Here is a 27,555-nt window from a genome sequence, read left to right on the forward strand (position 1 = left end):
TGTTGATACTGTTGCGAAGGCTTTTTTAAATCATTTTATGTTAAACATGTTCAAAATCTCAGTGAAAATGAAGTGGGTTGAAGGTGTAAATATACATCATAGATATGACACAGAACAGCTTTATCATTAATTTGGAGTCATAGCCACCTGATTGATTCAAGTCCAATATTCACTCTCTTTTAGCTCTGTTTTTGGTCTCTACCAACTCCAGAGGGACATATATGGATCCTACACAGCTAAATGTTCACCAGCTAATTACCAGCTTTGTTGGTCTGCTGTTTGGAGCTGAGCAGATAGTGTACAATGTGTATGCCAAAGCTTTTTTAGCAAAACACGGCTGCCCTTTAAGAACAGTCAGAGTAATCCCAACAGTAAAGTTATGGGCAGTGAAACCAAAACAATGAGCTGAAAGGTGTTAAAATGCTCTGTTGAATGGAGAGACACTGCAGAATCGGGTAATAATTCAAGGTGCAACTTTAAGTTTCACGCCACAAGGGCTCTGCACCTCCCCAAAGGGGTGACAAACCCGTTCGGTAACCACTGATCTATGAAATGTTTTGAACAATGTTACCTGAGGTTCTTCCAAAGACAATTAGCTTTAACTCGCTGTCCTCAGACACCAAACTGGGCAGGAATGTTGCTCGAACCTTCCTGGATTACTACAAACTCAACAACCTCATCAAGGACAACAGACCAATTCACATTCAAAGGTAAAGCAGTATGGCATTATGAATAAATGAATAGAAAATTACATAAATTACATAAATTATCCAAATATGATTTTAATTTGTTGTTCATACTCAAATAAATGTACTTTTGTTTTGCTGTTTCCTGAACTCTACCCTACCATGTCAGTCACTCATATTGATATGTTTTTGTCTCCAGCTCTGAGGTGACAGGCGATGGCAACAGGAAGGGCAACGGTTCTGGAAGAGACGCAGCAGACAGAGAAAGAGAGAAGAGCCAGGGCGTCAGGCACTAGACAATCAGACAGAAGGACAGACGGACACAAACTGAGCATGTATAAAACACAGAGCACCGTAGCAGGAGGATCCTTCACACTTCATTGCCTTTAGAAGCTCCACATCTCCCTGGCTATAAAGACTTATTTTCACAGATTTGTAACAGTGGGCTGGGTTATTTAATGGCTATAAAACGTGGATTATTGAAAGCCAAGGGAAGATAGACTGGTTACCCATCTAAAGTCCATCTGTGGCCTTCATTCAGCAGCTCCTTTTTTGTTTTCTATACGATTGTAAATAAATGCATGCTTGCCTGCTGTTAATAACTTATTTAATGACTATGGTGTTATGCTATGTTATCTCTGTTGGTATTACAATTAGTCATTAAACACATAATGACTTAATCACTTTCTCTCTTGTATCAATATTGATAACATTAATGATTGCTTTTATATAAATGACACCTTCAAGACCTTTCAATGTAGCTATATTATTGAAGTGTACACATGTATAGATCTCTTTATGCTCATGTAGGCTGTTTTTTTTAACTTAACAGCAGGTTATTTTGATTTCAGGGCACTATAATACACATTTGGGATGAGATTAAAATGTTTAAAAGGTGGAGGAAGACGAATCTGTATACTGTGTATAAAAAAAAAGTAGAGCACGGCTTTTGATTTGTCACTTCTTGGTCACATGACCGTACATCCGCTCTGTCTGCGACTGTTGCTGTTTGGCAGCTATGACAACAGACTTTTGAGAAGTTGGATGAATGGCTTCCATGAAGAAGAAGCTTTCCTCCTCCACCACCACCGCAGTGCAGCACAAGTCTCTGAAATGTACCGTGTGGCTGGACATTCAGACAGTAAGTGCATCCTTACGCTGCTCCTTTGACGTAGCTCAGTTACGTACGCTCACTAGCGAGCTTACGTTCTCTTCCGTTTCACCAACGTTCCACAATTAACCGTTAACCGTTAGATATCTAACGGTCGTAACATTTTTAAATTACGACCGTTAGATATCTAACGGTCGTAATTTAAAATGTTACGTCACTGGTTTGACGTTTCTCGACGTTCTCACTTGGCTCAACGTTACATACGATATTTGTTTGTAGCCAATTTCTTTTATAGAAGAAAAAAAATAGAGATGCCCTCAAACATAAGGCTAGATTGAGCAAAAAGTTCAAATGTTTGTTAAGCACATTTAAGTTACAACCCATTTGAGCTCACTGATTTGTTTCCTTCAATGTGCAGCACCTGTTGATCATTTGGAAGTTGATTGGTCTCCTTTCCACCTGGTACATCAAAGTAATATAACTCAATTAGTTTTGCAGGTTTAAAAAACATATTTTGGTAGCAGAAAAAAAAAAAAGGAAGGTCCCACTTGGTTTGGATACTTCCTCAGGGGGATTGCATTCTTCTGGTTTATAAAGCAGATACAATGAAAATAGATGCATTAGTTTTAAACTGCAAAGGGTTTGCACCAATGTATGCTGTCATCATCTATGCTCAGAAACATGTTGTGTCATTATTATTATTTTTTAATTCTGCAAAAGGAGGCTCTTTTTTTTAATCTGCCAGTAAAGGATGTATACACAAACCACAGAATGTCTTAACATGTCACTGCAGTCACTTCATCACCCCGTTTGTGTGCAGGTCACATGTCCAGGATTGCTCCTGACTAAAAACAACGATGTCTACCTCAGTGTTTGTGTCATGGGCCAGTACAGGAAGACTCCCTGTGTGCCGCCTGTGTTCCCTTTACGCTTCCATCATAAAATGTGTTTTGTCAAGGTAAGAATTTGAAATAAGCTGCCTCTATAACTTAGGCACAAGATGCAGAATTACTATATGTCTGTGCATTTTTTCAGATTTAGCAAGTTTGGAGGAATAGTGCATGTTTCTTAAACATAAGAGGGATGCATATCACATTTCTTCAGGTCACATCCCAAACTTTGTCGGATCCTACCAATAAGAGATAAGATAAGATAATCCTTTATTAGTCCCACAGCGGGGAAATTTGCAATAAAAAAAAAAAAATACATATTCATTGTACTTGTATTAACAAAGAGTAAGGCTCAAGAAATCTACATCTTAGAAGTTGTTTTCTCTTTTTATGACGTCTCCTTTTACTGGCTTACTTTTGAAGTTTTAGGATTCGATCTTGCGGTCCTCCAATTTGAACCCCTGATTTAAAAAAAAAAAAGGCTGTCGTTTCCCTTGGTAGACTGGCAGAGTTAGATACGGGGCTGTCTGTCTCATCTTGTTATAAGTATTGATCTGCTTTGTCTGTACTCTGTTTTACCAGACTTTCCCTGGCGCTGTTGACCCTGCTGATGTAGCTGACCTCCTGGAAGGTAAACGGCCATCTGGGATTTGATTCCTCGTCTCTTAGCCCTGAATCTTCTGCTATGCAAGCTTATGGGCTATTAGCTGTGATACTGATCATTAGCTCACAGTCTATTTGTGCTTTCCTTACTCTTAGCTGACACAACATCTTTTGAGCTGATTCAGTTGGTGCCTCCAGGTACGCTTTCTGATTATGCCATATGGGCATTTTAAGTCCCCACTGTATCTAGTCATTACTCTGCAAAAACAGGATCTCTAACTTTGATTTTGTGTGTGTGTGTGTGTGTTTTTCTGTTTACTCTCCGTCTGTGTGATTTTTAGAAGGTGAAGTCCTAGCCACAATGGAGGACAGCAGCAGAGATTTCCTGTATCCTGGTCCCAGACTGAGTTCCAGAGAAGACGCTACAGAGAGAGAGATACTAATGAAGAGATCATCCTCCTTTCCCGTAGGCTGCTTTCTATTTATTCATTTTATTTATTTATTAACCTTCCTTCCAACACCTGGCCCATATTCATAAAACTTTTAAGAATCATGCAAAAGAATTCTCCAAAGAGTCAACATAGAAGTAAAAAAGTAAGTTGCTGAGTGTGAGCGATGAGACACACATTTATCAAGTGACTTCGATTGCAGATAAGTGTAAAAGGAGCTTTCAAGAGCAAATTTTAGGTGATTACGATTGATCACATGTATTTTCAGAGAAGGAATAACCAATTAGAGATATGGATTTTACCCTACGCTGCCATATTATACATTCTTAAAAAGAATCCTTAAACTTTACTCAGTGGTATGTTATTTTGCAGAGACATATGATTCTTATTTAAAAAAAGAAGTAAATTTGAAACCCTTAATATTATGATCACAGAGGAAAACAAATGTGTGCTTGCCTCTGCTTCTGTACTGCAGTCACCTAAGATCTACTCTTGACCAACTTAAGAGACCTCTTAAGTGCTCTATTTATTTTTTTCGAATTATTTTTAAATGTTCCACTGGAAGTAAAGTTGGAAGGATATTTACTTTTATTTTTCACTTAAGACCAAAATGTCTCTTTGAGCAGTTTGATAAATATGGTTCCAGGTGTATCACATGTATTTCATGGTTGCAAAGGTATCTGAGCTACTACACACTGCTGAATTACTCAGAGGAGGGATGTCAGTTTATGTGTTTAAACACTATTCACATGTCACAGCGTGCTCACCATGTGATCTGGCTTGATTGGCACCTACGTTACATGTGTCATTCATAGACTGGGGGAGATTTTTGCCTTCTTTAAGTGAGTCTCCTCATATGTCTGTGCAAATGACAGGAAGGTAGCAAGATAACCAACTCAAAAGCACTGGCTTGTCTTAGACAAAGTGAAGTAATTTCTTCAGAAAACAGTGTTTTCCATATAGATCGTTTGACTGTCTTGGCTTTACAGACAGAACCTCTCTTTTCACTCTCGATCTTGTCATTTTTGCTTTTCCCTTCTCTTCCTATATCATCTCTTTCTCTGCCTACCTCCTGCGGGTTGCTTTTCGATCCTCCCCTTGTCCTCCGAGGCACTAACTGGCATATTTAAATGTCTTTAAACACCATTCCCCTCACCATTGCTTTTATGTGTTTCTGTTTGAGGCCTACCTAGCAATTTCGATGTCTCTTTCCAAATGCCATATTATTTAAACATCACTGGAGCCTTTCTCTTTTCTGCAATTTGTTTTTCTCCAGTCAGGCAAAGATTGACGATTTGTGATTGTAAATTGGTGTTCCAAGCAGTGCTGTTATCTGTCTGTTTGTCTTCATCTCCCTGTTAAAGGTGTTGTGTTTGTACCTATTGTCCCTCTCCCTCTAGGGAATTTCCCCCAAAGTGGAGTTTGCCACAACATCAGTCATAGAAGAGAGTGATGGGAGGGACAGCTTGCCAGCCTCACCTGTAAGTGTGTCTTTTTATTACATCTCATACATCTTAACGTACATACCCCCCCAGAACACCCTTTTGTTTTTTCTGCTTTATATTTGTTGTTGATTTGTAAAACTCTTTGGAAGAAGACTGTTTTAGATAATTAAATTATGTTGTGTGTTGATGGCTTTTCAGACCTGCTTTATCCAAAATTGTTAAAACCCAACAAAGTGCCTCTCATAAGTCAGGTAAACCTGACTAAACGGCTCAAAATGTCTTGAATTTGAACACATCACAGCTTCATACCCAGCGTTACTGTGTACAAGTGTTGACCAAAGCTAGAACAGTAAAGATGCATCTCTAGAGAGCTTTAATGAGTGGTATCGCTCTCCATCAGATTTGTCTGTTTCCACCATACATACCCACCTTCTATTGTTGCCATGGCTACTGGATCTATCTATCCATACTGGCAGTGTTTCAAGGGTATCTGTTCTCTCCTTGTGAATGTAATTATGGGGAGGCAGATCTGTGATGTTGATTGCGAGGCTTCTCTTTCATGTCTGAGTAGATGGGAGTTTACACAATATTTGTCACAGAACAGTCAGTCAGTTTTTTACATTAACTATCCGAAATGGGGGTCACCTGTATCTCTGCCACTGTGTCCTTGTGGATTTTTAAGGATTTATTTACCGTGCTCAACTGTGTAAAATCACATTTTACTTTTGGAAGATTCATTCTGACTCATTTCTCTCTATTTCTCCTTTACCTTTTTGGGCACCCTCAAGTTCTCATGTTCTCATCCACCGATGCTGTCTTCAGAGCTATTTATTGTATAATTAGTCAATGCAAAAAAAACCTAACAAAATCAACTATTTTGACAAATTATTATTTATTTTTTCCATCATCTGTTTTCTAGCAAAACAGATGTCAAGAATTAAGTGGGGCAAACGTCAATAATGTCAATTTCAGTGCTGGATTTTATTATTGAATTTGATCCATGCTTAAAACATCAGCAGAGCTTTGAGGATGAGATAAAGGATGCAAACATTTTCAACTGTAGTTATTTTCTGAACTATGTATAAACTACTGCATAAGGCTTTTAAGAGCTTTATAAAATCCTAAATAATAACTGTCTAGCTTTTCACTCACACATACAGATGATTGCACATTTCTCTTTGGAACAGCAATAGCATACTTTTTATTTACTCATGTTAGCACATGTTGGCGATTTCTGTCTGCATTTTAATCTAGGATGATTTCACATAAAAGTAGAGCTACAACGCAATTTATGATTTATTATTACTAATCGATTATAACTTATCGATTAGTCGCTTGACAGAAAATAATCAACTGTTTCGATAATTGGTTAATTGTAACAATAATTCTTTTTGATGCAAAAATAGCACAAAATGTAGCTTTTAGCCTCTCAAATATTGAGATTTTTTTGTATTTCATACATTACTCCATGGTCTTGTGGACTCTGAATACATGTTTGTGCAGAGGTAATGTCAGCAGATGGATACTGGGAGGGTAGAATAATGCTCTAAATCAAAACTCAAAAATAGTGTCACTTCTAAAAATTGTAAGAATGAAAACAGTCCTGTTTGTAACATGATTCATCACACAGCGGTTGGCATGTTGTGCCAAAAACACTACCATGCATTTCCCAGGTGTAGTAACCTAAGCTAAGCTATTTGTTTAAATGGGATGTCATTGACAGCGAAGCAGATTGTCGGAGTGTTCTCCTGGCCCCTCGGGGGGATGTCTGGATCAGAGCACCGCTGTGGCTGTCAGACAGTAGAATTTCTCCATTTTCTCTCCCCTAATGGCTCTTCAGCATAGGCATTTCCCTGACTGCCTGCCCGCCCAGCTGACAAACCTTGTCCTGTTTTAATAGAGATTTAGAGTTATAGCAACCTCCACAAAACCTCTGAAACTGTAGTGATGAATATACACTCACTGTTCAGCAATAGTCTTTCTATGCAGATTTTCAGGTACTCTTTCATTAATTGTATGATCCTCAATGGATTACATTTTTATTTCAAAAGTCCCTTTAAGCCATGGTAGCAAGTAGGTCCGGCAATTTTTGTTAGTTCCTCCATCTGTCTTTCAGCCCACCACTTTGGTCTAGGCTGAATTATCTCGTCGGTTGGATTGCCATGAAATTCTGTGCAGAAGTCAAGGGGTTTACCAGAGGAATCATCCTAATGACTTCGGTGATTCCCTTAATTTTTTTCCAGAAGTTGCTACCTGGATGACACCAGTTTAGCGTAAATTATTGTGAGCATGATTGTGTCATGGATTTGGTTAGCATACTGAACTTAGCATTTAGCTCAAAGCACTGCTTTCCAGCTGTGGAAGAAGCAGCTAATCATCAGCTGCTGACAAGAAAACTGACAAACTCTCAGTGGATATCTAGTGAAGAACAGACAGAGGAGCTGAAAGAAGTCAGCCATGGTGTTAGATGTGAGGGTGGGAGACCATACTTTGCTTAATTTTATTAAATCAGACCAATCTCAAATGGCAACCTCGATAACAATTTATTTATCATTTAGTTTCTCTTAAAAATAGTTTTAAATGTTGTGTGATTTCCCTAATTAGCATTTAAATTATCTTTGTTTTACAGCCAGGTAATGCCTCTTTATCATATTAGACTGGAGATGGCCATCAAATGCAATTAACATTTTATCTTAACTTATTTATCCACGGTTGGCATTACCCGCAGGAAGTGGGATATTGCAACGGAGAACGATGTTAGCGCCCATTAGAGTTATTAAAGTAATTCTGCAGAGGGCGTCTCCATGGCAGTGCCGACTGCGAGAGCTGTTGTTATTGTAACACTTAAGCTGAATGATTTAGCTAATGGTTTAATGGTTTTGTCGAGGGAGAACAAGTCTGTGTCGAGAGTGAAATCAGCTGTCTTAATGGCTAAAATGGCTGACGCTTGTGTAAAGGAACTATATTGTGGTCTGCATAGAAATCTAAACTGCTGAGACAAAATGTTATGTCTCATCTCAAAATGGAGGCTTGTTTGACACAAGATATAAACATTTCTCTCATATTCTGTCCCTGCACCCCCTAGACTTGCTGTCTCTCTCCAGTGAAGCCATCTTTAACCCCATCCAGACAGAGATCAGCAAAAAAGTCTTCACCCTCCTGTGTGAATTTTTCCAAAAGAGATGATGCAAACCATGATTCCTTGAAAGGTGGGAAGGAAAGGTTAAAAGTTGATGCTAGAATTACAAACTCTGCACCAGCCTCAACATCCAGACACTCCCCTTCTCCATCCACATCTGGTCGAAGTCCCCAAAAAGACAAGAAGGAAAGAAAACGCTCTGCAAGAGTTTTTGTAAACTCTGGCTACCACCAGCCCACAGTTTCCTCAAGGACACGAGCCTTGTCCCCTTACACCCACCGCAAGATGTGCCAGCTTTCAGAGGACACCAGGCAAAGGCTCGGCCATCTCCAGCTGGGGCCTCACCACTTCAGGAAGGAGACTGAGAGCCAGCCGCCCTTCTCGGTTGGTAACATTAGATATGTTCCTCCAAAGTGAACGCAATTGACAAAAAATTTGACGCGAAGGTTTGTTTAATGCTAATAATACACGTGTTCTGTGGACAGGGGTTAGAATTAATGGCATCCTGAATTGATGTAGTTCAGCTCTCAGTGGGAGCTTCCCAAAATGTAACATAATCTAGTGGGCAGATTAAGTGGAGGGCATAATAACAGAGCAGTGTTAATCTCTTTACCTGAGCCGTTAATGGATTTTGACGTCATGAAAATGTTTCACTGTGTGCACATGTAATATGGCCTATTATCCTCACGAGGGGCTTGAGTTTGCTTTAATAGCACACGTCCTGGATTTCGGCTGGTACACAGTTATTTCTTAACACTGTAATTATGGTTGTATCACTGCTATGAGAAATCTGCATATAAAAGGGAGTGATTTTCCGATCACACGGCCATGGGGAATATATAGTTGATGGACGAGAACAACACAGCCTCCCCCTCTGCTACCCCCTTTACATCAAATCTAATCCTGAGGTATGAATATCAAAATCCACTTACATGCTGTTATTAAAAGAAATGATTAGGTAGAGTGTTGTTTGTTTCTGTCACACACATGAATTGAATTTACTAGAACACATTGGATGTTTTGTTTAAGAGAGAAGTGTATTTTTCCTGCCATGGTTTTCCTGGGGGAATGTTCTGTTGGCGATTAACCCTAGTAATTGAGAGTCAAGCTGCAATTAACAAATAGATACCTAATGAAGTAGTTTAGCCCCATGGTGAATGCATTATCAGAGCCTCAACTCCCCGTTTGTTTGTGTAGAGGAAGCACATTCCCAACCTATGTACTATGAGATTCTGTAAAAATCCTGGCTTTGTTTTCTATATGCCTTATTGCAATCTTACTGGTGAAAATATTTTCAGTTGAGATGACAGACATATGCTGTTAACATTGTTGTTTTTGCAGCTTGTTCTTAATTCTGCATAAACTAAAAAAGTAAATGAATGTAATATTTTGTCAATTTCATATACACAAGGAGACTGACTGTCATGTAATTTGTTATGTGAAGTTGGTAGATTGTGTGATTGATTGATTGATTGATTGATTAATGTGTCAGTATAAGGATACTGTGTAAAAGTGAGGAATAAATAGCAAAACAACCTTGCTGTGCATGTATTTTATTTAATTCAAATTACAACAGTGTTGAGTTCCTGATATTGTTTGACAGCAGATTGTATTTCTGTTGTGTTTTGTCCCAGGTCCCTCGTTGCAGTAGTGCCTCTGTGATGGGAACTCCTTCCTCGGCTCCACAGAATGGTCGTATCCATCGACACTCAGTCAGCTTCACATGTGATCACACAGGTAGGCCTTCACGTCGATATGCAAAAACTAATACATGTATTGTTACATACCTAAGCCATGCTATCCTTGCTGCAGACATTGTTTTGCAAATAATTGCTCTAATATATCATGATTGATTATGTTTTCTTGGGAAAATGTGTTTATAATATTTTCTGGTTTGATGTGGTTTACATCATCATGATAACATGTGGTCAAGTCTTTCAAAATGAATAATAGGCTGCATTTATATTTTTGGGTTGTTGAGCTTGTCTGATGATATAGACAATGCTAAAATGGTGTCTGACATATTTTTGCCACTGTGTAATAACGCTGCGAATCTACGCTATGTGTTCACAGATAGCATATGATTCTGTTTAAAGCTTCCTCTATGTAGGATCATTTTCACTTGCACCTGTTTATGTTTAAGAAATACACTCTATTTAACAATTAAATGAAGTACTGTAGATGTTTTGCAATCCAAAGGTGAGTTTTCTGTTTTCATAAAACTTTTAATTTGTCTTTGTCATTGCAGATTCTTCTCTCCAAGGGAGTTATAGACCAAGAGCAGTCACAGTAAGTCTAATAACATTTCAAACCATCAAATGACACAATGTAACTGTACGTACTCATCCTCCAAGGCAGACTAACCAAAGTATATTCTGTAGTTACAGCTGTTTCAGACATTTTTTTTCTTAGAAAAATATTCTGAATGGATTCTAACATACCATTTCCATTCAAACTAATCATGTCAATCTGCCACCTAAAAGTTTAAAAGTTTAGCATTTAATGTTCATGTTGCTATAAAGCTATACCAGCCCTGTGACCTCTTCCAGGGGAAATCAGCTTCTGTGAGGGCCAAGTTGTCTCCAGAGACAAAGGCCAGACTTGAAGCCAAGACCAAAAGCCATGGGAGAGGTGCTGTCTTAGCTCAGTACACAATGACCGGGTCAAACTCCAGAAGCCCTCTGGACCTCAGCCATTCCCTCAGAGAAAGGTAAACTCTCTAAATAATGCAACCCTTCCCCTCAACCTGACCTCGAAAAAGTTATTCTGAGGCCTTTAAATGTTAAAATGTGTTAAAATCAAAGCCCAAAAATTAAATAAAAAATGATTATCAATGTTCTAGCCATAGAATATTATCTTGATGTGAGGAAACTAAAACATATTGTTGATTTGCTAGGCTTTCAAACAGGTAAGCAAGACTGTTCTGGCTGCAAAACCAGTTGATTTTGTTCATTTTCACACCAAAACAGGAGAAAACACAAGAAACCTTTTTTTGTGGTGTTTGCCCTGAACTTATCGTCATCCATCTGTGTAAATCATTGGTGTTTCCACAAAAGATCTCACAAGCAAAAGAGGCACCTGTATGAGCTTCCAATTACAGTGTACGACAAATACATGGCAATCCCATGAGATGTAAGTCGTACACTGCCACTGCTTTGTATGTGTATCTGCGCAAGTTCATACACATCCAATCTTTAATTTTGATCACACTCGACAGGCAGGATGATTTCCCCTCCACTTCTTAAATTACAGAAGCTGATGTCTTGTCATGTTTGTTCATTACTGAGTGAGGAGGCAGGGAGAAGGGAAAACAAAAGAGGAAAATGGTATTGATTTGTGTTTCAGCTTGAGTCTGATGCATTTGACCCGATGCACGCTTTAATACATTCAGAGAGAGCTTGTCATCGATCACGACAGCTGTGAGTTGAACACACCAACGCGACCGATGTTCCGTTTTGTTTGTTTGTGCTCTCCTTTCCCCTTCCATTCAGCTCAGTCCATAAGTAAACATTAAAATCAATAGACAATCTTAAACTGCAAAGTAAATTGTAGGAAATGAATGATACTTTTCTCTCAATTGAAAACACGACAGGAGTTGCAGGGTGGGAGATTAGAGAAGGCCTTTGTAGATTCCCACCGACAGGGAGAGGGGCACGTCTTACCACAAATCTTTGATCTATAAAGAAAATGACAGATGCCAGTGGCAACGTTTGCTCCCTAAGCCCTGAAGTCTCAGTCTATTCATGTCTCTGGATGATTTGTCCTTGATGACTTTTTGAAGCAGGTAGCAAGTTTATCTGATTACAGATGAAAAGCTTTCATTCCAGAACTGTGAGCCAGGCCAAGACACCAGCAAGTCAGTCAGACAGTCGCCATCACCCTACTCTCCACTCCCAACAAATAGACGGGGATGAGAGGCAATACTGAAATTCATCACTGTTCACTTCTGACTGTCTGTCAATTCAAGATTGCATAACTGCCTGTGGTTGACTTGAAGACACATTTATATTGTATTGATGAAGCACATTTATGCCTCCAGATGAAATGCACCATTTGTTTTATTCAATTGTGAAATTACTTTTTAGGGTTTTTTTGCACCAAAGGTAGAATGCAGAGGGGGAAACATTTTTTATATGGAAGAAACACTGTCATTTATTTCAAAGTTTTTAAAAGTATCAAGTCAATGTGCGGGGTAGTTTCATTTTTGCATCTACTCACACATCTTGTGTTGTGTTACAGCACAGACTAGTGGACAAAATGAATAACTGCTTGAAAAAATGATAGCCAATGTTATGAAGTTGTATGATTTAGAGCAATTTTGACAATTAATACATTATTGAAGTCCGTTTTCATGCAAAAATGCCAAACATTCTCTGGTTACAGAGTCTCCAATGTGTGGATTTGCTGCTTTTCTTTGTTTAATATCATTGCAACTTAATATCTTTGTTTCCTGGAATGATGACCACAGATTATAATATTGTAATTGACATGTCAGCTTGGCTCTGGGAGCTTGTGATGGGCAGTTTTCCCTACTTTAAGACATTTTTTATGGCATTGATACTATGACTTCTCAAACATGATCCAAATATGATTGGATAAATAATATAAATCCTTTTAAATACATATATTTGTGGATTTTTACAACATTTATTTGAATTAATAATTATTTGTGTTCATCAGAAATATATTTGTGAATCAAATTTTTTTATATGTGCATTCTGTTTACACCTTTTTGTGTGCATTGGAAAAAAACTTATGGAGCGATTCATTAATATATCAATCCTAACATTTGTGAATGCTGTTATGTGCATTCTGTAAAATTAAGCCTTATCAGACCGTATAATACTATGACTATGAAGTAATTTTTTGACATACTATACTATTACTTTTTCATGATATTTTTCCGGCATACAATAACATGAGGGTTAAGGTGACATTTTTATGGCCTACAATATGACTTTTTATGTGACATTTTTTATGCCATACTATACTATGATTCTTTTTTTTCATGAATTTGTATGACTGACATTTTTTTCTTTTGCCGTACTATACCATGGCTTTTTCCACTAATATGACATCTTGTACGACATAGTATAATATGACTTTTTCCATTACATTTATTAGGGTATTTTATACCATGGCTTTTATGATTTTTTTTTTTGACATATTTCAAGAAATACTATACTGTGACTTTTAATTTCAATGTCATAGTATAGAAAGTTGAAGAATATCATTATATGGTAAAAAAGTTACTTAAGTCAAAGTATATTATGTCGTAAAAAGTAATAAAACATTTAGAGTATAGCATGTCGGAAAAAAAATATTATGGGTTGTCAAAATTAGATATTTAAGTCATAGTATAGCGTGTCAACAAAATTCGTAGTAAAGCATGTTTAAAAAAAGTAAAAGAAAATGATAGTATAGCATGTCAAAAAACTCAAAAGAAAGTCATAGTATAGCATGTCTACAAAATTCATAGTATTACATGTTGGAAAAGTCATAAAGTCATATTATAGCATGTTGAAAAAAGTCATACTATAGCATGTCGAAAAAGTCAAAAGAAAGTCATAGTATAGCATGTCCAAAAAAGTCATTGTATAGCATGTCGAAAAATTAAAGTCATAGTATAGCATGTCCAAAAAAGTCATAAATAAGTCGTATATTATGGTTTGTCGAAAAAGTTAAAAAAAGTCATAGTATAGCATGTCTACAAAATTCATAGTATTACATGTTGGAAAAGTCTAAAGTCATAGTATAGCATGTCGAAAAATGCTCATATATACTTTATGCAAAAAGTCCAACAAAAGTCATAGTATAGCATGTCGAAAAAAAGTCAATATAGCATGTCAGTCATTAAAGTCATAGTATAGCATGTCGAAAAAAGTCATTGTATAGCATGTCGAAAAAGTTAAAAAAAAAAGTCATACTTTTGGACATGACAAACATAATATACTTTTTGGACTTTATAGCATGTCGAAAAAAGTCATAAATAAGTCGTATATTATGGTTTGTCGAAAAAGTCATAGTATAGCATGTCCAAAAAAGTCATAGTATAGCCTGTCCAAAAAAGTCATCATAGTATGTCCAAAAAAGTCATAGTATAGCATGTTATAAAAAAAAGAAGTCTAAAAAAATAGTATAGCATGTCCAAAAAAGTCATTGTATAGCATGTCCAAAAAAGTCATTGTATAGCATGTCCAAAAAGTATAAAAAAAAAGTCATAGTATAGCATGCCCAAAAAAGTCAAAAGAAAGTCATAGTATAGCATGTCTACTAAAAAATTCATAGTATTACATGTTGGAAAAGTCATAAAGTCATATTATAGCATGTTGAAAAAAATTATAAAAAAGTCATAGTATAGCATGTCGAAAAAAGTCATACTAAGCATGTCGAAAAAGTATAGCATGTCATAGTATAGCATGTCCAAAAAAGTCATAGTATAGCATGTCCAAAAAAGTCATAGTATACATGTTGTATAGCAAAAGTCAAAAAGTCATATTATAGCATGTTAAAAAAGTCATAGTATAGCATGTCCAAAAAAGTCATAAAAAGTCATATTATAGTTTGTATTTAAAAGTAAAAAAAAGTCATAGTATAGCATGTCAAAAAAAGTCATAGTATAGCATGTTGAAAAAAGTCAAAAAGTCATAGTATAGCATGTCCAAAAAAGTCATAGTATAGCATGTCAAAAAGTATAAAAAAGTCATAGTATAGCATGTTGAAAAAGTCATAGTATAGCATGTCGAAAAAAAAAAGTCATAGTATAGCATGTACAAAAAAGTCATAGTATAGTATGTCAAAAAAGTTAAAAAAAGTCATAGTATAGCATGTCCAAAAAAGTCATAGTATAGCATGCCCAAAAAAGTCAAAAAAAGTCATAGTATAGCATGTCTACAAAATTCATAGTATACATGTTGGAAAAGTCATAAAGTCATATTATAGCATGTTGAAAAAAATTATAAAAAAGTCATAGTATAGCATGTCGAAAAAAGTCATACTATAGCATGTCATAAAAAAAGTCATTAAAGTCATAGTATAGCATGTCGAAAAAAGTCATTGTATAGCATGTCGAAAAAGTTTAAAAAAAAGTCATAGTATAGCATGTCGAAAAAAGTCATAAATAAGTCGTATATTATGGTTTGTCGAAAAAAGTCGCATGTCCAAAAAAGTCATAGTATAGCATGTCCAAAAAAGTCATAGTATATAGCCTGTCCAAAAAAGTCATAGTATAGCATGTCCAAAAAAGTCATAGTATAGCATGTTCATAGTAAAGCATGTCAAAAAGTCATAGTATAGCATGTCCAAAAAAGTCATAGTATAGCATGTCCAAAAAGTCGAAAAAAGTCATAGTATAGCATGTCCAAAAAAGTCATAGTATAGCATGTCCAAAAAAGTCATAGTATAGCATGTCCAAAAAAGTCAAAAAAAAGTCATAGTATAGCATGTCTACAAAATTCATAGTATTACATGTTGGAAAAGTCATAAAGTCATATTATAGCATGTTGAAAAAAATTATAAAAAAGTCATAGTATAGCATGTCGAAAAAGTCGAAAAAAGTCATAGTATAGCATGTCGAAAAAGTGGAAAAAAAAGTCATAGTATAGCATGTCTAAAAAAGTCATAGTATAGCATGTTGGAAAAGTCATAAAGTCATAGTATAGCATGTCGAAAAAAAGTCAAAAAAAGTCATAGTATAGCATGTCCAAAAAAGTCATAGTATAGCATGTTGAAAAAAAAGTCATAGTATAGCATGTTGTAAAAAAGTCATAGTATAGCATGTCCAAAAAAGTCATAGTATAGCATGTCGAAAAAAAAGTCATATTAAAGTCATAGTATAGCATGTCCAGAAAGTTGAAAAAAGTCATAGTATAGCATGTTGAAAAAAGTCATAGTATAGCATGTCGAAAAAAGTCATAAATAAGTCGTATATTATGGTTTGTCGAAAAAGTAAAAAAAAGTCATAGTATAGCATGTCCAAAAAAGTCATAGTATAGCATGTTGAAAAAAGTTAAAAAAAAAAGTCATAGTATAGCATGTCCAAAAAAGTCATAGTATAAAATGTCAAAAAGTATAGTCATAGTCATGTATAAAATGTTGAAAAAAGTCATAGTATAGCATGTCCAAAAAAGTCATAGTATAGCCTGTACAAAAACGTCATAGTATAGTATGTTCAAAAAAGTCAAAAAAGTCATAGTATAGCATGTCCAAAAAAAAAAAGTCATAGTATAGCATGCCCAAAAAAGTCAAAAGAAAGTCATAGTATAGCATGTCTACAAAATTCATAGTATTACATGTTGGAAAAGTCATAAAGTCATATTATAGCATGTTGAAAAAAATTATTAAAAAGTCATAGTATAGCATGTCGAAAAAGTCGAAAAAAGTCATAGTATAGCATGTTGAAAAAAAAGTCAAAAAAGTCATAGTATAGCATGTCCAAAAAGAAAAAAAGTCATAGTATAGCATGTCAAAAAAAGTCATAGTATAGCATGTCGAAAAAAAAAAAAAAGTCATAGTATAGCATGTCGAAAAAAGTCATAAATAAGTCGTATATTATGGTTTGTCGAAAAAGTAAAAAAAAGTCATAGTATAGCATGTCTACAAAATTCATAGTATTACATGTTGGAAAAGTCATAAAGTCATATTATAGCATGTTGGAAAAAAGTCATAAAAAAGTAGTATAGCATGTCGAAAAAAGTCATACTATAGCATGTAAAAAGTCAAAAAAAAAAGTCATAGTATAGCAAAAAAAAGTCATAGTATAAAAAGTCAGTATAGCATGTCAAAAAAGTCATTAAAGTCATAGTCATGTATAGCATGTCGAAAAAAGTCATTGTATAGCATGTCATAGTATAGAAAAAGTATAGCAAAAAAAAAAAGTCATAGTATAGCATGTCGAAAAAAGTCATAAATAAGTCGTATATTATGGTTTGTCGAAAAAGTAAAAAAAAGTCATAGTATAGCATGTCCAGAAAAGTCATAGTATAGCATGTTGGAAAAGTCATAAAGTCATAGTATAGCATGTGAAAAAAAAAGTCATAGTATAGCATGTCAGTCATAAAGTCATAGTATAGCATGTCGAAAAAAGTCATAGTATAGCATGTCGAAAAAAGTAGTATAGCATGTAGTATAGCAAAAAAGTCAAATAGCATGTCGAAAAAAGTCATAGTATAGCATGTCGAAAAAAGTCATAATAGTCATTTGTCGAAAAAGTCATAGTATAGCATGTCGAAAAAATCATAAAAAAGTCATAGTATAGCATGTCGAAAAAGTCATAGTATAAAAAAAGTCATAGTATAGCATGTCCAAAAAAGTCATAGTATAGCATGTCCAAAAAAGTCATAGTATAGCATGTTGAAAAAAAAGTCATAGTATAGCATGTCCAAAAAAGTCATAGTATAGCATGTCCAAAAAGTCAAAAAAGTCATAGTATAGCATGTCCAAAAAAGTCATAGTATAGCATGTCAAAAAAGTCATAGTATAGCATGTCCAAAAAAAAGTCATAGTATAGCATGCCCAAAAAAGTCAAAAGAAAGTCATAGTATAGCATGTCTACAAAATTCATAGTATTACATGTTGGAAAAGTCATAAAGTCATATTATAGCATGTTGAAAAAAATTATAAAAAAGTCATAGTATAGCATGTCGAAAAAGTCATAGTATAGCATGTCCAAAAAAGTCATAGTATAGCATGTCGGAAAATAAAAAAGTCATAGTATAGCATGTCGAAAAAAAAAAAAAGTCATAGTATAGCATGTCCAAAAAAGTCATAGTATAGCATGTGAAAAAAGTCATAAAAAAGTCATAGTATAGCATGTCGAAAAAAAAGTATAGCATGTCATGTCAAAAAAGTCATAGTATAGCATGTCGAAAAAAGTCATTGTATAGCATGTCGAAAAAGTTAAAAAAAAGTCATAGTATAGCATGTCGAAAAAAGTCATAAATAAGTCGTATATTATGGTTTGTCGAAAAATTTAAAAAAAGTCATAGTATAGCATGTCCAAAAAAGTCATAGTATAGCATGTCCAAAAAAGTCATAGTATAGCATGTCCAAAAAAGTCATAGTATAGTATGTTGAAAAAAGTCAAAAAGTCATAGTATAGCATGTCCAAAAAAGTCATAGTATAGCATGTCCAAAAAAGTCATAGTATAGCATGTCCAAAAAAGTCATTGTATAGCATGTCCAAAAAAGTAAAAAAAAAAAGTAAGTTGAAAATAGTATAGTCATAGTATAGCATGCCCAAAAAAGTCAAAAGAAAGTCATAGTATAGCATGTCTACAAAATTCATAGTATTACATGTTGGAAAAGTCATAAAGTCATATTATAGCATGTTGAAAAAAATTATAAAAAAGTCATAGTATAGCATGTCGAAAAAAGTCATAATATAGCATGTCATAAAAAGTCATAGTATAGCATGTACAAAAAAGTCATAGTATAGTATGTTCAAAAAAGTCAAAAAAGTCATAGTATAGCATGTCCAAAAAAGTCATAGTATAGCATGCCCAAAAAAGTCAAAAGAAAGTCATAGTATAGCATGTCTACAAAATTCATAGTATTACATGTTGGAAAAGTCATAAAGTCATATTATAGCATGTTGAAAAAAATTATAAAAAAGTCATAGTATAGCATGTCGTATAAAAAAGTCATAATATAGCATGTCGAAAAAAGTCAGTATAGCATGTCAAAGTCATTAAAGTCATAGTATAGCATGTCGAAAAAAGTCAGTATAGCATGTCGAAAAAAGTAAAAAAAAGTCATAGTATAGCATGTCCAAAAAAGTCATAGTATAGCATGCCCAAAAAAGTCAAAAAAAGTCATAGTATAGCATGTCCAAAAAAGTCATAGTATAATGTCCAAAAAAGTCATAGTATAGCATGTGTGAAAAAAAGTAAAAAAAGTCATAGTATAGCATGTGAAAAAGTCAAAAAAAGTCATAGTATAGCATGTCACAAAATTCATAGTATAGCATGTTGGAAAAGTCATAGTATAGCATGTCAAAAAATCATTATAGCATGTGAAAAAAAAAAGTCATAGTATAGCATGTAAAAAAAGTCATAGTATAGCATGTCAAAAGTCATAGTATAGCATGTCCAAAAAAGTCATAGTATAGCATGTCCAAAAAGTTGAAAAAAGTCATAGTATAGCATGTCGAAAAAGTCAAAAAAGTCATAGTATAGCATGTCGAAAAAAGTCATAGTATAGCATGTCGAAAAAAGTCATTAAAGTCATAGTATAGCATGTCCAAAAAAGTCATAGTATAGCATGTCCAAAAAAGTCATAGTATAGCATGTCCAAAAAAGTCATAGTATAGTATGTTGAAAAAAGTCAAAGAAGTCATAGTATAGCATGTCCAAAAAAAAGTATCATGTCCAAAAAAAAGTCATGTCCAAAAAAGTCATAGTATAGCATGTCGAAAAAAAGTAAAAAAAAGTCATAGTATAGCATGCCCAAAAAAGTCAAAAGAAAGTCATAGTATAGCATGTCTACAAAATTCATAGTATTACATGTTGGAAAAGTCATAAAGTCATATTATAGCATGTTGAAAAAAATTATAAAAAAGTCATAGTATAGCATGTCGAAAAAAGTCGAAAAAAGTCATAGTATAGCATGTCGAAAAAAGTAAAAAAGTCATAGTATAGCATGTCGAAAAAAAGTCATAGTATAGCATGTGGGAAAAAAGTCAAAAAAGTCATAGTATAGCATGTCAAAAAAGTCATAGTATAGCATGTCCAAAAAGTCATAGTATAGCATGTTGAAAAAGTCAAAAAAGTCATAGTATAGCATGTCAAAAAAGTCATAGTATAGCATGTCGAAAAAAGTCATGAAAAAAGTCATAGTATAGCATGTCCAAAAAAGTCATAGTATAGCATGTCCAAAAAAGTCATTGTATAGCATGTCCAAAAAAGTCATAGTATAGTATGTTGAAAAAAGTCAAAGTCATAAAAAAAGTCATAGTATAGCATGTCCAAAAAAGTCATAGTATAGCATGCCCAAAAAAGTCAAAAAAAGTCATAGTATAGCATGTCTACAAAATTCATAGTATTACATGTTGGAAAAGTCATGTAAAAAAGTCATATTATAGCATGTTGAAAAAAATTATAAAAAAGTCATAGTATAGCATGTCGAAAAAAGTCATAGTCAATAGCATGTCGAAAAAGTGAAAAAAGTCATAGTATAGCATGTCTTAAAAAAGTCATAGTATAGCATGTCAAAGTCATTAAAGTCATAGTATAGCATGTCGAAAAAAGTCATAGTATAGCATGTCGAAAAAAAAAAGTCATAGTATAGCATGTCCAAAAAAAAGTATAGCATGTCCAAAAAAGTCAAAAAGTCATAGTATAGCAAAAAAAGTCATAGTATAGCATGTCCAAAAAAGTCATAGTATAGCATGTCGAAAAAAAAGTCATAGTATAGCATGTCGAAAAAGTACACTAATTAATAAAAAAGTCATAGTATAGCATGTCAAAAAAGTCATAGTATAGCATGTTGAAAAAAGTCATAGTAAAAAAAGTCATAGTATAGCATGTCGAAAAAAGTCATAGTATAATGTCAAAAAAGTCATACTATAGCATGTCAAAAAAGTCATAGTATAGCATGTTGAAAAAAGTCATAGTATAGCATGTCGAAAAAGTAAAAAAAAAGTCATAGTATAGCATGTCCAAAAAAGTCATAGTATAGCATGTCCAAAAAGTCGAAAAAAGTCATAGTATAGCATGTCGAAAAAAGTCATAGTATAAGTCATGTATATTATGGTTTGAAAAAAAAGTCAGTCATAGTATAGCATGTCCAAAAAAGTCATAGTATAGCATGTCGAAAAAGTCGAAAAAAGTCATAGTATAGCATGTCAAAAGTCAAGTCAGAAAAAAAAAGTTAAAAAAAAAAAAGTCATAGTATAGCATGTCAAAAAAGTCAAAAAAAGTCATAGTATAGCATGTCTACAAAATTCATAGTATTACATGTTGGAAAAGTCATAAAGTCATATTATAGCATGTTGAAAAAAATTATAAAAAAGTCATAGTATAGCATGTCGAAAAAAGTCATACTATAGCATGTCGAAAAAGTCGAAAAAAGTCATAGTATAGCATGTCGAAAAAAGTCAGTATAGCATGTCGAAAAAGTCATAAAAAAGTCATAGTATAGCATGTCCAAAAAAGTCATGTATAGCATGTCGAAAAAGTAAAAAAAAGTCATAGTATAGCATGTCCAAAAAAATAGTCATAGTATGTTAGTATAGCATGTCAAAAAAAGTCATAGTATAGCATGTCCAAAAAGTCAAAAAAAAAGTCATAGTATAGCATGTCCAAAAAAAAAAGTCATAGTATAGCATGTCCATAAAAAGTCATAGTATAGCATGTCGAAAAGTCAAAAAGTCATAGTATAGCATGTTGAAAATAATGTAAAAAAAAAGTCATAGTATAGCATGTCAAAAAAGTCATAGTATAGCATCAAAAAGTCATATTATAGCATGTGAAAAAGTCAAAAAAAAGTCATAGTATAGCATGTCAAAAAAAAGTCATAGTATAAAAAAAAGTCATAGTATAGCATGTCCAAAAAAGTCATAGTATAGCATGTCCAAAAAGTCAAAAAAGTCATAGTATAGCATGTCCAAAAAGTAAAAAAAAAAGTCATAGTATAGCATGTCCAAAAAAGTCAAAGTCATAGTATAGCATGTCAAAAAAGTCATAGTATAGCATGTGGAAAAGTCAAAAGTCATAGTATAGCATGTTGAAAAAAAGTTAAAAATAGTCATAGTATAGCATGTCAAAAAAGTCAAAAAGTCATAGTATAGCATGTCGAAAAAAGTCAGTCATAGTATAGCATGTCCAAAAAAGTTAAAAAAAAGTCATAGTATAGCATGTCTACAAAATTCATAGTATTACATGTTGGAAAAGTCATAAAGTCATATTATAGCATGTTGAAAAAAATTATAAAAAAGTCATAGTATAGCATGTCGAAAAAAGTCATAAATAAGTCGTATATTATGGTTTGTCGAAAAAGTCATAGTATAGCATGTCAAAGTCATAGTATAGTATGTCAGTCATAGTATAGCATGTTGAAAAAAGTCATAGTATAATGTGAAAAAAGTCAAAAAAAAGTCATAGTATAGCATGTCCAAAAAGTAAAAAAAAAAGTCATAGTATAGCATGTCTACAAAATTCATAGTATTACATGTTGGAAAAGTCATAAAGTCATATTATAGCATGTTGAAAAAAATTATAAAAAAGTCATAGTATAGCATGTCCAAAAAAGTCATAGTATAGCATGTCAAAAAAGTCATAGTATAGCATGTTGAAAAAAAGTCATAGTATAGCATGTGAAAAAGTCATAGTATAATGTCGAAAAATCAAAAAGTCATGTCGAAAAAAGTCAGTATAGCATGTCAAAGTCATTAAAGTCATAGTATAGCATGTCGAAAAAAGTCATTGTATAGCATGTCGAAAAAAGTCATATTATAGCATGTTGAAAAAATTATAAAAAAGTCATAGTATAGCATGTGAAAAAAAAAAAAGTCATAGTATAGCATGTCAAAAAAAAAGTCATAGTATAGCATGTCGAAAAAAGTCATACTATAGCATGTCGAAAAAGTCGAAAAAAGTCATAGTATAGCATGTCGAAAAAAGTCAGTATAGCATGTCAAAGTCATTAAAGTCATAGTATAGCATGTCGAAAAAAAAAAAAGTCATTGTATAGCATGTCCAAAAAAGTCATAGTATAGTATGTTGAAAAAGTCATAGTATAGCAAAAAAGTCATAGTATAGCATGTCCAAAAAGTAAAAAAAAAGTCATAGTATAGCATGTCTACAAAATTCATAGTATTACATGTTGGAAAAGTCATAAAGTCATATTATAGCATGTTGAAAAAAATTATAAAAAAGTCATAGTATAGCATGTCGAAAAAAGTCATACTATAGCATGTCGAAAAAGTCGAAAAAAGTCATAGTATAGCATGTCGAAAAAAGTCAGTATAGCATGTCAGTCATTAAAGTCATAGTATAGCATGTCGAAAAAAGTCATTGTATAGCATGTCGAAAAAAGTCATAGTATAGTATGTTGAAAAAAGTCAAAGAAGTCATAGTATAGCATGTCCAAAAAAGTCGAAAAAAGTCATAGTATAGCATGTTGAAAAAAGTCATAAATAAGTCAAAATAGTCATAGTTTGTAAAAAGTAAAAAAAGTCATAGTATAGCATGTCCAAAAAAGTCATAGTATAGTATGTTGAAAAAAGTCAAAGAAGTCATAGTATAGCATGTCCAAAAAAGTCATAGTATAGCATGTCCAAAAAAGTCATAAATAAGTCGTATATTATTCAATTCAATTCAATTCAGTTTATTTTGTATAGCCCAGAATCACAAATTACAAATTTGCCTCAGAGGGCTTTACAATCTGTGCACATGCGACATCCTCTGTCCTTCCCTCACATCGGCACAGGAAAAACTCCCCTAAAAAACCCCTTTAACAGGGAGAAAAAAGGAAGAAACCTATGGGAGAACGACAGAGGAGGGATCCTTCTCCCAGGATGGACAGAATGCAATAGATGTCATGTGTACAGAATGAGCAGCATAACAGTTCTTAGATACAACACATTCAATGTATATGACATAAATGATTCATATAATAAGACTACTTATAATAACAGCAGCAATTATTACAGTAGAATTATAGCCATGAAAATAGGGATAGTAATGTGACTAATAATAATAATCGAAGTAGCAGTGGGTGTCAGTCGGCTCACAGCAGGAGGCACGACTACGGTCCAGGTACCACAACGATTCATGGAAACCTGCAGAACGAGAAAGCAAAAGGGCTTCAGGGTGGAAGTAAAGCTAAAATGCTTAATGGTACAGGTAATAGTAATAGTAATGTGACTAGTAATAATAATAATGGTGGTAGCAGTCGGTGTCAGCAGGGCCGTAGCAGGATGCACGTCCACGGTCCAGGTACAGCCACGAGCATGTCGAAAAAGTTAAATAAAAGTCATAGTATAGCATGTCGAAAAAAGTCATAAATAAGTCGTATATTATGGTTTGTCGAAAAAAGTCGAAAAAAGTCATAGTATAGCATGTCGAAAAAGTCAGTATAGCATGTCAGTCATTAAAGTCATAGTATAGCATGTCGAAAAAAGTCATTGTATAGCATGTAAAAAAAAAAAGTCATAGTATAGCATGTCGAAAAAAGTCATAAATAAGTCGTATATTATGGTTTGTCGAAAAAGTAAAAAAAGTCATAGTATAATGTCGTCATAGTATACATGTGGAAAAGTCATAAAAGTCATAGTATAGCATGTTGAAAAAAATTATAAAAAAGTCATAGTATAGCATGTCCAAAAAAGTCATAGTATAGTATGTTGAAAAAAGTCAAAGAAGTCATAGTATAGCATGTCGAAAAAAGTCATTGTATAGCATGTCGAAAAAGTTAAAAAAAAAAGTCATAGTATAGCATGTCCAAAAAAGTCATAAATAAGTCGTATATTATGGTTTGTCAAAAAGTAAAAAGAAAGTCATAGTATAGCATGTCTACAAAATTCATAGTATTACATGTTGGAAAAGTCATAAAGTCATATTATAGCATGTTCCGAAAAAAAAGTATAGCCTTATAAAAAAGTCATAGTATAGCATGTCGAAAAAAGTCATAGTATAGCATGTTGAAAAAAGTCAAAAAAGTCATAGTATAGCATGAAAAAAATTAAAAAAAGTCATAGTATAGCATGTCCAAAAAAGTCATTGTATAGCATGTCCAAAAAAGTCATTGTATAGCATGTCCAAAAAAGTCATAGTATAGCCTGTCCAAAAAAGTCATAGTATAGTATGTTGAAAAAAGTCAAAGAAGTCATAGTATAGCATGTCCAAAAAAGTCATTGTATAGCATGTCCAAAAAGTCATGTTGGAAAAAAAAGTCATAGTATAGCATGTTGAAAAAAGTCATAAATAAGTCAAAAAAAGTATATTATGGTTTGTCGAAAAAGTAAAAAAAAGTCATAGTATAGCATGTACAAAAAAGTGAAAAAAGTCATTGTATAAGTCATAGTATAGTATGTTGAAAAAAGTCAAAGAAGTCATAGTATAGCATGTTGGAAAAAGTCATAGTATAGCATGTCCAAAAAAGTCATAGTATAGTATGTCGAAGTAAAAAAAAAAAGTCATGTCTAAAGAAGTCCCAACAAAAAAGTAATAGAAGTGAATGATGAAAAATGTTTTTAAAGTCATTATTACAAAAAAGTAAGAAAGAGTCATAAGATAACATGTCGACAAAGTCGTGGTACATAATATAAATAATAAATAAAGTCATCATATAGTATGTTGAAATAAGTCATAGTATGGCATGTCAGAAAATGTCCCAAGGAAGTCATAGTATAGAATGCCAAAAATAGTCATACTATAGAATGTCAAACAATTCATAGTGTAATTTTAAAAATGTTTTATTATATTGATAAGTCATAAAAAAGCCATTGCATAGTGTGTTAGAAAAGTGATGGTTTAGCATGTTGAGAAAATTACTAAAAAAATCATAGTTTACCATGTCGAAAATGTAATTCATTCATAGCCTTGCATTTCAAAAAAGTCATAGTCCGCCTTAGTTAAGTCTTTTTTGCTGAGGAAGGTTCATTATTGAGTAAAATGACTTGGAGTGGCCGCCATGATAAGAGCTGGTTGAGAAAAGTTTTAGTATTGTTTGTCGAAAATGGTCATAATGTCATAGTAAAGTATTTTAAAAAGTCGTAAAACATACATAGCAAAGCTTCTCAAAAAATGCCATAAAAAAGTCAGTGTTGCGTGTTGAATAGATCATAGTATACTATGTCGAAAAAAGACAATGTATACTTTGGCGACAAGTCATTAAAAAGACATGGTATACTATGTCTAAAAAAAGTATAGAGTATAGTATGTTGAAATAAGTCATAAAAAAATCATAGTATAGCATGATTAAATCATCTATGTAAGTTGTTCATGGGGTTTTAATGTCATTTTTTTTTTACCCCTTAGGCTCCAGCCCAGTCCATCCTACTGCGAGCAGATCCACAGCAGAGTCGAAAGGATTCTGCAGACACACAAAACCACCTGGGACAACCAGGTGACCTTGGACCTCTAACTCCCCATCTGCTGATTCTTAAGATAACAATTTTATCAGTCAGTGAGTCAAAACATCTCTCACACACACACACACAGATGTATCTTAATTTATCTCCCTTTGACGTTCCATTTAAGATTCAAACCTTCCCAAGCACCTGCTGAGCTGTTTGTCGTTTTTTCTCTGAAAAGGCAGTCAATTTGCAGGGGTTACATTCAAAAGCATAGCAGCACAGCTTCCCTCCCACCCATCAGCTGGGTTGTTTTTTTATTTTTATTTAAATGTTCCAATGGTAAAACCAAACGGAGAGGTCTTCTATTTCTAAAGCGGTGTGTGAAATTGGCTGCTGTATAAAGAAACAGAATTTAGTGTGTGTGTTGAGGAGACATGGTGGATTTAAGCTGCAGCCGTTAAGAGCTCATCTCTCGTGGCACAAAAGAGCGATAAGAAGGTAGCCAAGAGCCACAGTTGGGAGCCAGCCGCTACAAGACACGAAGAGATTTAAGAGAGGAGGAACAAAAGTAATCCTGAATGAAAGAGCAGGAGACACAAAGAGATTTAGCCTCAACATAAATGAAGATCCATAGTGCACATTTGTCTTTGACATTGAAACCGTGTTCAATTCAACCATAGGAGCTGAATTATTTATTTTATCAGTGCTAATCAAATGAAATGCAGCATTCTTATTTGCCCTTTTTACAGCTACCTGTATACTCAGATTAATAATTCAATTCTGAAGGACACTGAATATAGAAAACGTATTCCATTTTACAGGAGGGATACATTTTCATTCACTGAAAGGATTGTGATAAATCTATCTAGCTACTTAAAGGCAGCGATGAGAAACTAGGAGAAAACTAGATTTAAAGGATTATCCAACCAAAAACTCCAGCCCAGTTTTGCCAACTCTTTGCCAATTAAAGTAGCTAGCAGCTACTAAGATACCAAAATGTTTTTGAATAAGTTTACCCACCCTGCCTTCGGTTATTAATTCATATGAAGTCATGTCTGACTGTGCTAAACTTATTGTGACCAATGCCATCTACAGTTCATCCTCTGCTTATGCTCTTTTCTCTTTGTGGGACAATGCCATGCTTTTGTGATAATCTTTTACAAGAACATCTTCCTTTTAAAAAAAAAAAAACAGCTTTACCAAAAGCAGTCACAAA

The 27,555-nt window shown here is 33.8% G+C and overlaps 2 protein-coding genes across 2 annotated transcripts in view; both read left to right on the forward strand.

Annotated features, from left to right (window-relative positions):
* agbl4 (AGBL carboxypeptidase 4) overlaps positions 1-982 on the forward strand; it is a 255,172-nt gene extending 254,190 nt beyond the window's left edge. Inside the window, exons 12-13 of the mRNA XM_054603430.1 lie at positions 617-710; positions 886-982. Coding sequence (XP_054459405.1) covers positions 617-710; positions 886-982 — 191 coding nt within the window. The remainder of the gene's footprint in view (positions 1-616; positions 711-885) is intronic.
* Positions 983-1,674: 692 nt separating this feature from the next.
* spata6 (spermatogenesis associated 6) lies at positions 1,675-27,443 on the forward strand. The gene is made up of 11 exons (XM_054603425.1): positions 1,675-1,827; positions 2,618-2,755; positions 3,270-3,318; positions 3,447-3,488; positions 3,632-3,756; positions 5,140-5,220; positions 8,270-8,707; positions 9,958-10,060; positions 10,572-10,612; positions 10,873-11,033; positions 26,302-27,443. The coding sequence occupies exons 1-11, from the start codon at positions 1,735-1,737 to the stop codon at positions 26,405-26,407; spliced, it is 1,377 nt and encodes a 458-aa protein (XP_054459400.1). The 5' UTR covers positions 1,675-1,734; the 3' UTR covers positions 26,408-27,443.
* Positions 27,444-27,555: the final 112 nt, after the last annotated feature.

The sequence above is a fragment of the Anoplopoma fimbria genome, chromosome 8 (genome assembly GCF_027596085.1).
Source record: "Anoplopoma fimbria isolate UVic2021 breed Golden Eagle Sablefish chromosome 8, Afim_UVic_2022, whole genome shotgun sequence".
In the NCBI taxonomy this organism is placed as follows: Eukaryota; Metazoa; Chordata; class Actinopteri; order Perciformes; family Anoplopomatidae; genus Anoplopoma; species Anoplopoma fimbria.

Bases quoted from the DNA above. Each gene is read 5' to 3' on its own strand.
- spata6 (XM_054603425.1), top strand. From the start codon at position 1,735: ATGGCTTCCATGAAGAAGAAGCTTTCCTCCTCCACCACCACCGCAGTG. The intron at 2,756-3,269 runs GTAAGAATTTGA...CTGTTTTACCAG, and splicing joins ATAAAATGTGTTTTGTCAAG to ACTTTCCCTGGCGCTGTTGA. The intron at 8,708-9,957 runs GTTGGTAACATT...GTTTTGTCCCAG, and splicing joins AGAGCCAGCCGCCCTTCTCG to GTCCCTCGTTGCAGTAGTGC.